Source organism: Myxine glutinosa, chromosome 5 (assembly GCF_964187855.1).
Source record: "Myxine glutinosa chromosome 5, kmMyxGlut1.1, whole genome shotgun sequence".
Lineage (NCBI taxonomy): Eukaryota > Metazoa > Chordata > Myxini > Myxiniformes > Myxinidae > Myxine > Myxine glutinosa.
The window spans coordinates 164,980,772-164,996,772 of record NC_136265.1 but is presented as its reverse complement, the minus strand read 5'-3'; the positions used below and the strand labels follow the sequence as shown (position 1 = coordinate 164,996,772).

The following is a 16,001-nucleotide window of genomic DNA, read 5'->3' as shown; positions in this document are numbered from 1 at the left end:
AGGGAATGACATACATAAGCTGTCTTGAAGACTTGGAGGGAAGAATGAGATTGAGGGAAGTTGGTTCCACAGGGTGGGGGGAGGGGGAAACATGGATTAATGAGTGGCGGTGAGCAGTGATTCTGGATTTTGGGAGTTTCACCAGTTGTTGGTGGTCTACATACATTCTGGAGAAACGTGCATTCGTGCGGGGGGAGTTGAAGGGGGTGCGTAAAGAGCAGAGGGTGCAAGACCAGAAAGGAGGTGGTAGAAGGTAGAAGACAAAGAGACCACGGACACATCTGCAATGTAAAAGTTGTTATCGCCCCAGAAATTCAGCTTCATTGTGGGAGATTGCAATGATTTTGAAGGCCTCGGTTTCCACAGCGTTAAGCTCAGCAAGTTGTGAGACAGGAGCACCACCCTCAAAGGGAAGAGCAGTTATATATCAAGCTGTGGATGAAGTCCTTGGTGGTAGATAAAAGTTCACATATGCCAAGGAAAGACTTTGCATGGCACAGGATGCCGAGACTGAGTTTGGAGGCCAACTTAGATATGTGGTTTTCCTAAGACTGAACTTATTCAAGGTAATTGTTAAGGAAGTAGATGGAAGGGTTTGGCAGATGATCCTTCCAGAGAGACAAAGTGAGAGTGTGGGATTTGTCAGGATTGAAAGACATGTTCCAAGTGTTTGACCAGCTCATGATTCTATTAAGGTCTGCAGAAAGGGAAGAGGCCGCTGCCTGTCCATCTGATGGATGAGGCAGGTCACAGCAGAGGGTGGAGTCATCAGGAAATAGATACAGATGAATATCAGGAATAGGACTGGGCCCAGAACATTGCTTTGTGGCACTCCAGCCTTAACAGGAAGAGGAGAGGATCCCGATGAGAGACATATGTTGAGTATGAGAGTAGAGGAAGTCAGTAAGCTACGTGTGGAGGTGGCCATAGATGCCATCAACAGTGAGTAAATTCTTACATTTAAAGAAAGTTAATCTCACATTTCAGAGTTACCATTAAGCATCAGCGCTTTTGTAATAATTCAATCTAGTCACTGTTAGATCATCTGTTCATGATCATTGATTGATGTAAGTGTTAGGTGAGAATTTTGAGGTCTGCTTGTAATGTCCTGCTTTTCGCTTGGTTTATTTAGAATGACGTTTTTCTTGTATGTAAAATAAAAATAAAATGTATAAACCACAGCTCAGAGTTTGGCTGAAAAATATATCAATTTGCTGGAAACCTCTGCCATATTTGTGCTGGAGGACAAGCTATCAAAACTGCAGGTTTGTTTTCCGATTCATGTTCAAAATATAACTTTCAATTTAAATAAGTTGTTCCTCGATCATAAAGTGACGTTTGTAGACAGAAGGATGGACAGACGTGAACCAATTGCTTAACTTCGCTTTTTGCCCTGCGTGCAGACATTGTTGCTTCCTGGTTTGCAAAAAGTCAAATTGCTTTTTTTCCGAATATACAGTTGATGGACCAGAAAGCGGATAATAAGCTTGTTACATACACGTCAGGTGGGTCGACGACAACCGTTGATTACCTGATGGTGCGTGGGCGAGATAAGGGGCACCTCCGGGACACAAAGGTGATCCCAGGAGAGGAGGCTGTTTCACAGCACCACTTGGTTGTCTGCGACATAAGGGTGAAAGGTGCGAGGAGAGCTCAGTGGGTGAAGTACCAACCGAGAATGAAGGTGTGGAGGTTGAAAAGGTGACAGTGAGGGAGGCATTAAAAGAGAGTATGGAAGAGGATGGTTGAGAGTATGGTAGTGGTTGAGCTTGAAAGTGGTTGGATGCCAATGAAAGATAGATAGATGTGGATGGGCAAAAGGACCACCGAGGCACTCGAAAACATGGTGGTGGGATGATGAAGTTGGAAAGAGGATTGATGAGATGAGGAAGAAGTTCAAGGAGTGGAAGAAGGCGAAAGGTACGGGGGAAGAATAGGTAGAGCATGAAAGTTATAAGGCAGCCAAGAAGGCCACAAAGAAAGAGGTAGCAAAGGCGCAGGAGGCATGTTGGGAAATGTTCGGAGAACGCTTGGATTCGGAAGAGGGTCAGAAAGCAGTATTCAGGATTGCAAAGCAGATAGCGAAAGGGAGGTGTCATGTGATGGGGGTGAATTGCTTGAAGGATGAAGTGGGACAAATCGTTGTCGACCCAGATGGAATTAAAGGAAGATGGAAAAGATATATGGAAATGCTGTTGAATACAGAGAATGAATGGGATGGCAACATAGAGAGTAACCCAGTTTTAGGACCGGCAGAGAAGATAACTGAGAAGGAAGTTGAGGAAGCGATAATAGGACTGGCAGAGAGGATAACTGAGAAGGAAGTTGAGGAAGCGATAAAAGCAATGAAAAGTAGAAAAGCGGGAGGGCCGACGGGAGTTGTGGGAGATATGTTGAAGACAGCGGGAAGTTGGGGTGTGAAGAGAATGACAGAGATCTGTAATCTGGTGGTGAAAGAAGGCCGCATTCCAGTGGCTTGGGAACTGAGTACACTTGTCCCTCTACACAAGGGGAAAGGTGACCCTCTGGACTGTGGCTCGTACAGAGCGATAAAGTTATTGGAGCATAGAATGAAGGTATTGGAAAGGGTGTTGGAGAAGACGATAAGGAAGAAAGTGAAGATCGATGAAATGCAGTTTGGATTTATGCCAGGAAGAGGAACGACAGATGAGCTTTTTATTGCAAGGCAGTTGCAGGAGAAGTACATGGAGAAGAGGAAGAAATTGTTTCTTGGGGTTGTTGATCTGGAGAAAGCATTTGATAGGGTTCCACGCGAAGTAGTGACATGGGCATTGAGGAAGTTAGGAGTGGAGGAATGGTTGATCAGAGTGGTGATGGCAATGTGTGAGAGATCGCGCACAGCTGTAAGGACGAAGGACAGGAACAGTGGTGAGTTTTAGGTGAACGCGGGAGTGCATCAGGGGTCGGTACTAAGTCCACTACTATTTGTAGCTGTGATGGAGGTGCTGGCTCGGAACGTAAAGCAGGGTTTACTGTGTGAGTTGTATGCAGATGATCTGGCGTTGATTGCGGAGAGTATGGATCGACTGAAGGAGTAGATGAACAAGTGGAGGAATGTATAAAGGCAAAAGGTCTGAAGGTGAATATCGGAAAGACGAAGGTGATGGCATGTGGTAAAGCATGTGGTGAGGTGGAAAGAACGGGGAAGTGGCCGTGTGCAGGAAGGGTGTCAGAGTGAACTCCATTCAATGTAAGATGTGCGCTGAGTGGGTTCATCAAAAATGTAGTGGTCTGAGAGGGTCATTAACCAGAGTGGCAGCTACATTCAAATGTAAGGTGTGCACAGAGGGAGCTGCAGATGGAGGAAATGTTGAGTTGGATCTTGGATACGGCGTGAAGCTGGAAGGTGTGAAAACATTTTGCTACCTGAAGACATGCTGAATGGAGAAGGTGGATCAGACTCAGCAACGGTTGCTCGAGTGAGATGTGCATGGAAGAAGTTTTGGGAACTGAGTGGCGTGCTGACGAGGTGGAGAGTGTCGTTAAAGCTGAAGGGAAAGGTGTATGCTGTATGTGTGAGAAGTGTTATGATTTATTGGAGCATAGCGTATTGGGTAATGAACATATTGGAGCATATTGGAGCGAGACATGGGTAATGAACGTAGAGCAGCAACGAAGGCTGGAAAGGGTGGAAATGCAAATGGTTCGGTGGATGTATGGACTATCGTTGAGAGAGAGGAAGACAAATGATGAATTGCGGAAGATGATGGGAATAGAGCCTGTGATTGATGCTGTGAAGAGAAACAGTTTGAGATGGTTTGGTCATGTGTTGAGGAAGGATGAAAGTGACTGGTTGAGAAGAGTGATGGAAATGAATGTAGAAGGAAGTAGAGGACTGGGAAGACCGAGAAAGACTTGGTTAAAGGTGGTGGAAGAAGAAATGCGGGAAAGGGGGTTAACAAGGGGAGATGCAGAAAATAGGGCAAAATGGAGATGATTGTCATGGCCAAATGCAAGGCTAACCCCCACTCTTGCAGGGGAAATGGCCTTCAAATGCCTGTTCTTGTTGTATACAATTGATGGACCATTAATTGTGGTTTCCCAATATGTCAAGACAAATGAAGGCCTTGTAAGGCTACATTGCCCTTTTTTCTATGAAATTGAGGCTTGAAGAAGAGAAAGGCAACAGAGAGAAAAAAAGACAAGGCACTGATGGTGGGGCAGTGGGGCAACAATCAGGGTAAATGGGAGGAAACACAGCAACAGACCAAAACAAAGTCCATAAGACTTGAAAAAAAGACAAGGCAAAGTCCATAAGAAAAGTACAAGTAAATGGTCCAGACAAAGACACATTTACCTCGCATAATCCATGCAGACGAGGCATAATCCAATCCACCTAGCATAATCCACGCAATCCACGCAATATGAACACCAACAATTACCAAAAACAGTCAAGATAATTCGAGAACATGTATTCGCAGCTTCCGAAGACAGCCTCTCAGAGCAACTCTAGCAACTCTCAGAGTGCATACCTCACTCTAGGAGTCTAGGGCCTTGCTGGCCATCATAATATCAGCCTTGATGTTGTTTCAATGATGTGAGCAGTCGGATCCCCAGCCCAAAAAGAGATGCATTACACCTTGAAGTGTAAAGAATGCCTTTCTATATGTATTGAGCACTTATTCATGTATACCTGCAGCAATACTATAGAATACGGTAATTAAAACATTTCAAATGGAAACTATATGGACCCTAATTTTGCCTTCGCCTTGAACTTTGAGATGAATCTTTATCATGACATTGTGAAAACGTCATTTATTATTTTGACATAAAACAATTACACTTATCTCCCATCATAATTAAAGCTCCTGAAACAAGCACCTGTTGCTACACAGAGGGAAAAGGATATAAACGATGTAAAGGTACATATCAAAGACAGAGTAAAGAAAGTTACTTTGAATATCCCTTCAAATATTTTGGTTATCAAAACAATTGTCTTTTTTTTATTTCAAATTAATTTTAATTTTAATGAACATCCATGAAGGCAAACAAATAATATATGAGTGAAAGGTGAACAGCTGGTACATTCTCTCACGCTTTGGATTAAACTTTCTCCAGGAAGGTCCATCGAGCCATTTTGAGTAAACACAAACTGCAATATTGCTGGGAAGAAAGACTGTTTGCTCATAACGATATGGCTTTTTTAAACCATTGTGTCGTCAGTGAGGTCCTGAGCAAGCAGTACCCTGCATTATAAAAAGAGTGGCAGATTGAAGATATTGTTCCACTACTGTGCTACTCCAGAATCATTTCTTCTTCCTGACATCACTCCAACCTCTTCATCAAAGATGGCCACGTGTTCCTATTCTGCGTCTTTCTTGCTGCTTCTTTCGCTCGGACTATTGTGCGATGCCCAAACACCGGATATGATCCGTCCGACAGTAGGCATGATTTCGGTCATCAACGGTGGCGAATGGGGCACTTGGCGTTCTGATGACATGTGTCCAATTGGCACATATGCCAAAGGGTTCATGCTCAAGGTGGGTTTTCTTCTTCTTCTTCTTCTTCTTCTTCTTATTCTTCTTCGTCTGATAATGAACCAGGTTCTCATGGAGCATTGTCGGTTTGTAGTATAGTTATCTCCTCTGATGTGGAAAACCTAGTAAGTCAGATTTTGGTCAAAACTGAGTTGGACCTATTTTTGGACTTATAAAAAGACGTGCACTGGAAGCGTCGTCCCACATGTTCAGTTACCATGTCTAAACGAATTGCCTCTTGTTCCCAGCACCCTAATCCCAAAGGTCCGTTGTTTTTTTCTGTATATCTCAAAATTCCAGTGGAGAGCACTTACTAGGTTTTTCCAGATCAGGGAAGTTATAGGTTCGGCGTATTTTCACATTGTTTAGAGCTCGAATGCTGCACCTGGCACATCGTCGGAGTGATTTCTGCAATACGCAAGACTATAATCAATAATTGAGATCTGTAAGAGTAAATTCAAATATAAATTTCAAGTAGGAACCTCAGCCCTCAGCCAGTGATGCTACCCCGCAGCCTTGCACTACATACAAACGAAGTAGACTGCACAAGGTTTTATGAATCAGTATGCCCGAATAGGGCTAAATTTGAAACACAGTAGAACACCAAATGAACCCTGGAGGAAAAGTATGAATGAAGAACTACTTAACTCTGCAACGCTCAAATATCGATGATGGACTATTACAATCAGCAACAGTGGTCAGTGGAGATATTGGTGGTCTAACGAACACCAAATGCCCAACTGGCCACAACAAAATTTAACCTTTTTCTTTTGCATGCAGCACATTGTTGTGAGTAGTATCAGTTGTTGTACCACTGATACAATGGCCCCTGCATGTCAGGGAATGATTTGGTCATGGTGCTGGCTGAACAGTTTTTGCAGATGTGGGACCTTATCATAGACTCCTTTAGAGAAGGACTGGAACGTCCCATGCTCGGGGTTTGTAACTTGAGTCTGAAGGATTAACTTAAGTCCTGGGCTAAAATTACTTCTAGAAGGGCTAGAGACACGATCTTGGGGTCAAAATAGGGGTTTTTGAGGACGGCGAGTTCAATAGCGACATTTTCAACACCACCTGGGGTCATCTTCAAGGTCAAAAGGTCATATTTCAAGGTCAAATTAGTGAATTTTGGCAATTTTTGCCCGTTTTTTGTGTCTAACTCATAAACGGTGAGAGATGGCTGATTATAATAAGAGGCAAGTTTGTAGAGCTGTCCAAATTTAATTTATATTGTCATATATCGTATTACACAAACATACAAACATACAGCAAATACACATTCGAATAATAACAATGCACCGTTTTTCAATAATATTTTGTAAAAAGTGTCTATTACAACTATGTCTATGTCTATCACTAGTTGGAGAGCTATCGCTAGTTGGAGAGCTTTTCTTGCCTCCTGAGGCATCCCACAGCCTTTTCTTTGTCACTGACATTGAGGACATGAGCTTTCAATAGAATGTTAGCTAAAGTAGTACATGCTGCATTATTACTAGCTAAAGGTGCATCTACAAAGGATAACAGCTCAGCAAAATGAAAGCGGCAACGCATTTTAGTCATGCCATGCAAATTATAGGCATTATGTACAAAGAAGACGGTTGACATAGTCGGCACACACAGTCCACCTCTATTCAAAGTATCTAGGAACTCAGATGACACCTCGTTACCATCTTCATCATCCATGATCTCCTCCATACTGGTGCTATCACCATATTTATGAACAAGGTATCCGGCCAAATAAACAACTTTATGCTTAAGGGCATCATCAGACCTCAAGAGTTCCTGAGTGTCATGAGGAGTGATCTCGTCAATGAGTTCACTTCGCTCATCTGGATTTATGGAAGTACCACAATTCTTGTCGCAAACAAGCACACGAGAACTAGATTCTGGCATAATGTCATGCTTAACGAGTGTCTGCAAATTTACAATTTTAGCTGCAGCCATAATGTCAACTACGTCAATGTAGAAGTTTCCACCGCATCTTTGCCTGGCTTGGCCGAAAAACTTTTCCAAGGCTTCATCCACGAATATAGCAGGAAGAACGTAGTCAAAGTCTTTCTCTGCCAGAAGCAATTTGGCAGCATCCACATTATTACGTGTGGACACAGTGAAGGCTTCAGCAGTTTGCCGAGTTAGCTTCAGCTTACGACCACCACCTCCTTGCCATGCGCAGGTAGATATAATTTGGCAGGCCTCCTCCAGCCTAGTGAAACTTGTACAGTCTGCTGTCCAAGGCTGTCTGGATTCGTCACGCAGATGGATAGCTGAGAAACGGTCTTTCACATTCATCATCTTGAACCACTCACTCATTGTCTGGGTGAGAATGATGGTGCCTTCGCTGATGCCCAGTGAATCCTTGAAGGTCTTTAAGGCAGCGACAGTCTTGTCATTGAACACCTGACATACCAAGGGTACGCTCTGGCGTTGAAGGTGCTTGGGGAAAACAGCGGTGTGCGTCAGCTTGGTTAAGCGAATAGGAGTAGCTCGGTCGATCTCATAAAGCTTCCGAATATCACTCCAGTAAGCTTTGTACTCATTGCCATGTACGACAAATGAGAGTGTCTGGCCATCAACAGTAATCCAGTTGTTGCGAACATTTTTGAAGATGTGCACGTAGTCGTACACTAAGAACATAGATTGCTCTTGAATCGATAGCACTTGACAACTTCCCGGTCCTCCAAGTTTTGAATAAACACTGCGATTGGTATTGCAATTGTCACACATCAAAGAAATCACAGTACCGCCAGCACCAACTACAGCTGAGGCAGCTTCGATGAGGAGTTCCTTCAGCTGATCGGCAGTTAGTTTTTTGCAGGGCAAAACGCGTAGAATATAGCGTGGACCACCAAAATGGCAGGCAACTTCAACAACCATAGCATGTGAAGCAAGCATTTCATGGTCACCCCCCGCTGCAGCATTTTGAGCGTATCCTAGAACATGCCCTCCAGAAAATCGCAATGTCTCGACCAGCTTTACCTCGTCAAACATTAAATTGACCAAACGCTGCTGCGGCTTAAGCTGGTCGAACAACGTTTTGAGGTTGGAGTCCTGCAGACTACTAGAAAGCACCTGTTTTACCTTTTTTGTTGATGGTAGAATGATTAAGCCGGATCGACGAATCATTTTGTATGCACTGGGTGATATGCTGTGAAGCTGCATTGCGAAAATCATAGTATCGGTATCAAATCGGCGACCATCAGGAGGTATGAACACATGCCGCAGCTGCGACAGAAGGAAGGTTAAATGAGGAAGCTCGTGTGCCTCAGTCATCTTGCAGAGCTGGCTTATTACGTGCTGAAGAATTTCCTGGCTTGTGTACTCATAGGTGTTTACCTGGTCAGTTATGGATCTAATCTGGGACCGTTTTGAGAGCAAGCTGTTCTTTTGCAAAGGAAAAAGTCGTTTGGGCACCTCAATGCCATCTTTCTCAACTCTGTTCAAGAATAGGAATCCAAAAGGTGAGCTGACTTGTTGGAAATGAAAGAACTGCCTGACAGTTTGTCCAGTAGCGTCAGTTATTGATAGGTACAGGTTTTTCTGGTCTTTTATGACGTTAAAGCCAGGAAAATAGGAGCTGATTTTGGCGCAGAAGTGGTCGAAATCTTGGATCTTGTCTGCAGCCTCAGCAGCTGCATGCACCTCCTTAGTTCTTGATTCTGATGTAGAAGATGATGTTGGGCGTGGGGCTGAAGTAACCTGCTTCAAAACTGATTTCGGTAATCCAGGAAATATTGATGGGGGTTCTTTGGGTCGCTTGCCACCCTTAACTGACACCCATTTACAATTGAAATGTGCCTCACAAATATATATCTCCTTCAAGCGCCTCAAGCTTTCTTTCTCATTCGGCATTGCCAATATCCATCTCTCCCTCTCCTCAGGATCTTTTGGGAAGGATAGGACCTTTACACAAGGCGTCCCATCATAGTTTCCTTTACAGCCAAAGCAGCTGCAACGACATGGCATCTTGTCATGAAAGCAGGAAACAAAACAAAGATCCTGTGAGATCACCAGCTGGACAGTTTCTGAAAGAGAAGAGAAACATATTATTTTGCTGATTTCCGATATTAAATGTGAAATATCACAATTAATTTTAAAATAAATAATAATTAATACACAAATCAAAAAAATTAAAAACAAATTTGTTTAAAAATAAAGTTGCCAAATGGAAAAAAATAATGTATATTCAAATCATTTTTTCGAGGGAAACTAATCTGTTATAATAGAGACTATTATATTTTATTTATTTATTTATTTATTTATTATTTTATTACATAAATAATAATTAATACACAAATCAAAAAAATTAAAAACAAATTTGTTTAAAAATAAAGTTGCCAAATGGAAAAAAATAATGTATATTCAAATCATTTTTTCGAGGGAAACTAATCTGTTATAATAGAGACTATTATATTTTATTTATTTATTTATTTATTTATTATTTTATTACATAAATTACATGTCATATGTCAATTTCATTCCAATCCATCCAATAGTAAAGTGCTGTGGTATTTGCATAGAAAACGAGGCATTCATAGAAAACGAGATAGAAAATGGGAACTCAGACAAAAGTTACAAACCCCGAGGTCGTGACGTTCCAGTCCTTCTCTAAAGGAGTCTATGGACCTTATTGACTCTCTTTCTCTTACAAGGTGGAGCAATATCAAAGTGCTGGTGATGACTCTGCTCTCAATGGTATCACTTTGATCTGCACTTCAGAAGATAACCAGGCATTTTTCAACATCATGTCAGCTTCTGGACAGTACGTAAAGTTTTTTTCAAAGTTCTTGTTGCTTTTGGTGGGGTGGGGTTGGTTGAGGGTTAGGGGGCCAATAATATACTCTCACCAAGCTTAATGGAAAAGTTTCATATTATAAGGTTTGGAAAATTTAATACATTTAAATATTGTTTTTTACATAATCAGTGGATTCAAAACATTTCTTAGAGTTCAGGGTATAGACTGAGGAATACACAGGAGGGAATGGAGAGATCCCTACAGGCTATGACCATCAACCACCTTCTTAAAAGGAGATGACCATCAACCACCATCTTAAAGAGGATTATTCCTTCAGCCTCCATTGCATTTACAAGAGTGCCTCTGAATGTAACAGGGCTGTATTCTCTCATAGTGAAGCATGAGGATAATTTTTCTTTTTCTTTTTTGATCATAGGCCTTGTAAAAGAGCTTGGACCAAGATAATATCAAGAAAATAGTGCAGACTGATTAATGTAACTCTTTAAAATTAAACTGGTGTCATCAGCACCTGTTGCTCATGTAATAATGTCTATTTGTATGGATGGTCAATGCATCATTACCTCCACCACCTTAGGTGGGCAGAGATTGCTTTCACCCCTGTCTGTTTTGTCTGTTTGTTTGTGAACAGGATATCTCTAAAAATTGTCGACGGATTTGGACGAAACTTGGTGGAGAGGTTGGGTGTGTGACAAAGACGAAATGATTCAATTTTGGGGAAGATCCGGCTCCGATTCTGGATCCAATAATTCTTTCAGGGATTCTTCACCATTGAGAGATTGGGCCAAAACCGATATATATCTGGATATCTCAAAAAGTTATGGACGGATTCAGACGAAACTTGGTGGAGAGGTTGGGTGTGTGACAAGGACACATCGATTTGATGTTGGTAAAGATCTGAATACGGATCCGGATACGAGAATTTTAAGTTTTTAAAATGATTCTTCACCATGGGGCCAAGTGTGTGTGTGTGTGTGTGTGTGTGTGTGTGTGTGTGTGTGTGTGTGTGTGTGTGTGTGTGTGTGTGTGTGTGTGGCAGGCATGTTTTTTGGGGAGTTCTATTGGAGCTTTCTGATGTGGAATGTGATGCACCGAAATTATCGTTATGATCTCCTGAGTTGATTAGGTTCAATAGGAATGTGATGCATCTAAGTACAAATAATCCGGAAGAATTCCCATGTCTTAAACTGCACGCCATGTTCAGGTGTCTAGAGCAGCTTAATAGGTCCTTCCACGGCATGGCATTCTAATTGCAAAATAAATAACAAAACGAATGATAACATTGTAAGAAAGCATTTATTAAATAATAGTAATTTGGCAATAATAACAACGAACGAATAATCCCCGCCTTTGCCTAAGCACATTTGGGCTTGGTGAAAGGCAAGCTGATACTCAAGCAGCACAGCAGGCATGTTCACATCATGTCCACAGCAGGTATGCTACAAGGCTGTGAAGACCAATGAAAATTTGAACCAACGGGGCCACTAGTAATTCATAAGGTTATGGACGATAACTCACCTACTCTTCACGAAGGACACCGTGGGATCTACAACGCTAACAGATGGCCTCACAACTATAAATTGATGACAGGATGATTTATTAACTATTGGAACAACACCACGATATTGTCCTTGTATCCTGTGTGTCGGACAGGTGGGGTTGCTGGACACAGCCTCAGTGGTGTCCATCTGGTTACTTGTTGGCATTCCGCATGCGAGTCGAGACCTCACAAGGTGCTGGAGATGACACAGGCGCAAACAACGTTGACTTCAGATGCTCAGACGGATCTATGCTTATGGGGCAGGGCTCGAGCTATGGTTCATATGGGTCTTGGAGTAATGACTGTGGAGGAAAGGCCATCTGTGGTCTGCGCACTAAAATAGAAGAATGGACGACTGCTGGAGATGACACAGCACTTGATGATGTCCAGTTTTACTGCTGTGAATGAATTATGGTGTGTGAAGAAGAAAGAATAAAGTTTACTGGAAATAATATTTTCATTTTAATGCTGTAATTCTGATGTAAAGACAAATGGACAACATAGTGTGTACTGCATTCCTTTTATTGGCCATCTACTTATTACGTATATCAATATAGTAAGCCTGATGTTGGCTTAATGGTTAAGGTGGTTGGCTTGAGATCTTAGGGCCTTGAGTATGAGCCCCTGTTATGCCACTAAATAACACCAGGTGGGTTGACTCATCCTGTCAGCCTTCCGAGGTTGGCAAAATGAGCACCAGCTTACTGGTAACAGGGACACTGCATCAGCAGCACAGCTGCGCTTCCAGAAATGAGGCAACTAGCAGCCACAGGCTGCATACGAAACAACATCAATATAGTGGAATATTTAGTCTTTTCCCCTTTCCTATACACAAGGGTCCAACACTCATCCATACATAATAAATAGATGTCCCTTACCACATCCCTAACATCATATCTGTGCAAATCTCTCCATAATTTTTGCCAATAATATTGACTTTGGGTCTGGCCTTGACTACCAATTACAATGATCAACTAGAATGGCACTCGTAGAGCGCATAGTTATGTAATGTCACATACATTGTCATTATATGTAGCTTTATTGATATTAATTATTATTATTAAGACATTTGACAACCACTTTTTGTGCACATTAAGGCTAAACTGCATCAATGAAGGTGAATATGAAAAAAGATCAAACTATATTCCCCATGGCTAGACGATCATATGTATGAAGTTTTGCATCTATCTGTTAAGCGGCTCTTGAGAGGATTTTTTTTTGACATTTTTTTTTCAATCCAATATGTCCACCAGACCACATGACCGATGACATCATAAATTTAATTCTTCACTCACATTGGATATATGAAGATTCAGATTTTTCAGACAAGGATTTCGATTCAACACATTATGGCTGGAATACCACTTCACCGACGACATCATCGTTTGTTGTCACTCTATATACCCCATGACAGGTTTATGACCAAGTTTCAATTTTGGTGAGCGGTTTCAGAGAAAAAGATGTCCAAATTTTTTCCTTTAATCCAATATGGCTGCCATTTCATGCGAGCTATGACATCAGAGTTAGCAGTAAAATATTCTGCTCCTATGTTTAAAGTTTTGCATCGATCGGACAAGCGGTTGCAGAGAAAAATATTTTTAAAGCGAATTATTTTTAGATGCGGACACACACACACCCACACATAGACACGTCACGAAAGGGTTTCGGCATGGGCCACGAGCTATCTGCTTGAAGCAGTTACACAAGTCCTAGTGCTTTTACTAAGGACTTACCTTTGTGAACTTGCATTCTCAATATTAGTAATGATCAAAACTAAAACCAGAAACATGCTGATCGATGTGGAAAGTGAGCTACAGTGTTCGCTGAGTAAGGCTGGTGCCCAAATTGACATGTTTTGTGCAAAAAGGAAATAAAAACGGCCCAGATTCCAGGCTTTTTGTTACTCCTGTAGTCAGGTTGGCACCAATGGGCCCTGTCCAGTTTTTCCCACTTGGGTTAACAAATGAAACCCCCACTTGAATAAACTAAGCATTTTCCCCAGTAATTTTTTTTTTTTCAAAATCCCCATCTCTGTGATTTAAAAAATATTTAACACTTGTTGGGATAACAGTTTAGCTGAGTATTGCGCATTCTGAGTATTGTGCTGCAATACATGTCCCCTACCGGCAGTCTGTCGTCCAGAAAACTGTTGGGGAAATTACACGTGTTGCACTGTGTGAATTATATAATTACCAACTCACGGTCTGAGGTAACTCGGCTAACAATTATCCGATTTGCACCAAATAAAGTTCATGAGTGGTTGCACAGACCCCTACTTCTCACTAAAAGGGGAAAAAGAATGTACATCGGAGTTAAAATAAGCCCGCAAGGTCGCTCCGTGGAGCAGCCTGCACGTATTGCACTATGTGTGAATTATATAATTACCAACTCACAAGTGGTAAAGCATGTGGTGAGGTGGAAAGAACTGGGAAGTGGCCGTGTGCTGTGTGCAGGAAGGGTGTCGGAGTGAACTCCATTCAATGTACAATGTGCGCTGAGTGGGTTCATCAAAAATGTAGTGGTCTGAGAGGGTCATTTACCAGTGTGGCAGCTACATTCAAATGTAAGGTGTGCACAGAGGGAGCTGCAGATGGAGGAAATGTTGAGTTGGATCTTGGAGACGGCGTGAAGCTGGAAGGTGTGAAAACATTTTGCTACCTCGGAGACATGTTGAATGGAGAAGGTGGATCAGACTCGGCAACGGTTGCTCGAGTGAGATGTGCATGGAAGAAGTTTCGGGAACTGAGTGGCGTGCTGATAAGGAGGGGAGTGCCGTTGAAGCTGAAGGGAAAGGTGTATGCTGCATTGCTGCATGTGTGAGAAGTGTTATGATTTATGGGAGCGAGACATGGGTAATGAACGTAGAGCAGCAACGAAGGTTGGAAAGGGTGGAAATGCGAATGGTTCGATGGATGTGCGGAGTATCGTTGAGAGAGAGGAAGACAAATGATGAATTGTGAAAAATGATGGGAATAGAGCCTGTGATTGATGTTGTGAAGAGGAACAGGTTGAGATGGTTTGGTCATGTGTGGAGGAAGGATGAAAGTGACTTGTTGAGAAGAGTGATGGAAATGAATGTAGAAGGAAGTAGAAGACGGGGAAGACCGAGAAAGACTTGGCTAAAGATGGTGGAAGAAGAAATGCGGGCAAGGGGGTTAACAAGGAGAGATGCAGAAAATAGGGCAAAATGGAGAAGATTGTCATGGGGACCGCAAGGCTAACCCCCGCTCTAGCAGGGAAAATGGCCTTAAAATGCATGTTGTTGTTGTTGTTGGTCTGAGGTAACTCGGCTAAAAATTATCTGATTTGCACCAAATAAAGTTTATGAATGGTTACACAGACCCCTACTTCTCACTAAAAGTGGAAACAGAATGTAAATTGGAGTTAAAACAAGGAATATTAACAGCTGTGACTTCCCGCACTCCAAATTATAGTCCGGAAAACTGTTGGGGAAATTACCAAAGTTCAAAGTGCCATAACTTTGTCAAAAATGATCGAAACGTCATGAAGTTCGAACTTGATCTGTAACTTGTCATGAGGAAACCATGTACCAAGTTTGAAATCATTGGCATTAAGAGTTTAGAAAAAAAGTCCGGAAAGCTGTTCTTTGCGTGACGGACTGACGGACTGACGGACTGACGGACTGACGGACTGACGGACTGACAGACGGAGGGACGGAGTGCAAACCTATAGTCCCCTCCGGTGTACACTAGGAGGGGACTAATAAAGCAGGGGTGCAAGTTGGCGCACTATTCAAATGGACTCGCGCCCGTGTTACAAAGCGCGCGCCATGAAGCTCGTAAATAAATCATAATTACTCCCTAGGAAATATGGGGAGAAAAGGGGGAAAACCTCTCTCACCCTCACCAATGCAATATGTATCACATTCTAACCAACTACACCAGGGGAAGGAACTACTCCGACCTTACACTATGGAAGTAACGACACTGAGGGACCTGTATGTTGGGTGCCATTGCTTTCGGGGCCGGTTCCTAAAACCGCAACAATATATACATTCGTTGGGCATTGCTAGCGGGTGAGTTGCAGTAATTCTTGTTTTTCTGGTATTACTCCATGGACTGGTGTCTGGTAGCGTTCCTTCCGCGGGCTGGCAGCAGTCCCCGGACTGGCGGTTAAGAATCTGTGGTTTAGGGTGTTGGGGTTAGTGTTGGCTTTGGGTTTGAGTGTGCGGGTTAAAGTTGGTTTAGGGTGT

The 16,001-nt window shown here is 42.4% G+C and overlaps 1 protein-coding gene across 1 annotated transcript; it reads left to right on the top strand.

The window, feature by feature from the left end:
• Positions 1-4,898: 4,898 nt before the first annotated feature.
• On the top strand, positions 4,899-13,678 carry LOC137426792 (vitelline membrane outer layer protein 1 homolog). Its single transcript, XM_068115688.2, has 3 exons — positions 4,899-5,501; positions 10,148-10,257; positions 11,902-13,678. The coding sequence occupies exons 1-3, from the start codon at positions 5,310-5,312 to the stop codon at positions 12,194-12,196; spliced, it is 597 nt and encodes a 198-aa protein (XP_067971789.1). The 5' UTR covers positions 4,899-5,309; the 3' UTR covers positions 12,197-13,678.
• The last annotated feature ends 2,323 nt before the right edge of the window (positions 13,679-16,001 follow it).

Coding starts and splice junctions, on each gene's coding strand:
- LOC137426792 (XM_068115688.2), top strand. CDS start 5,310: ATGGCCACGTGTTCCTATTCTGCGTCTTTCTTGCTGCTTCTTTCGCTC. Junction 5,502..10,147: donor CCAAAGGGTTCATGCTCAAG/GTGGGTTTTCTT, acceptor TTCTCTTACAAG/GTGGAGCAATATCAAAGTGC. Junction 10,258..11,901: donor ATCATGTCAGCTTCTGGACA/GTACGTAAAGTT, acceptor TGTGTCGGACAG/GTGGGGTTGCTGGACACAGC.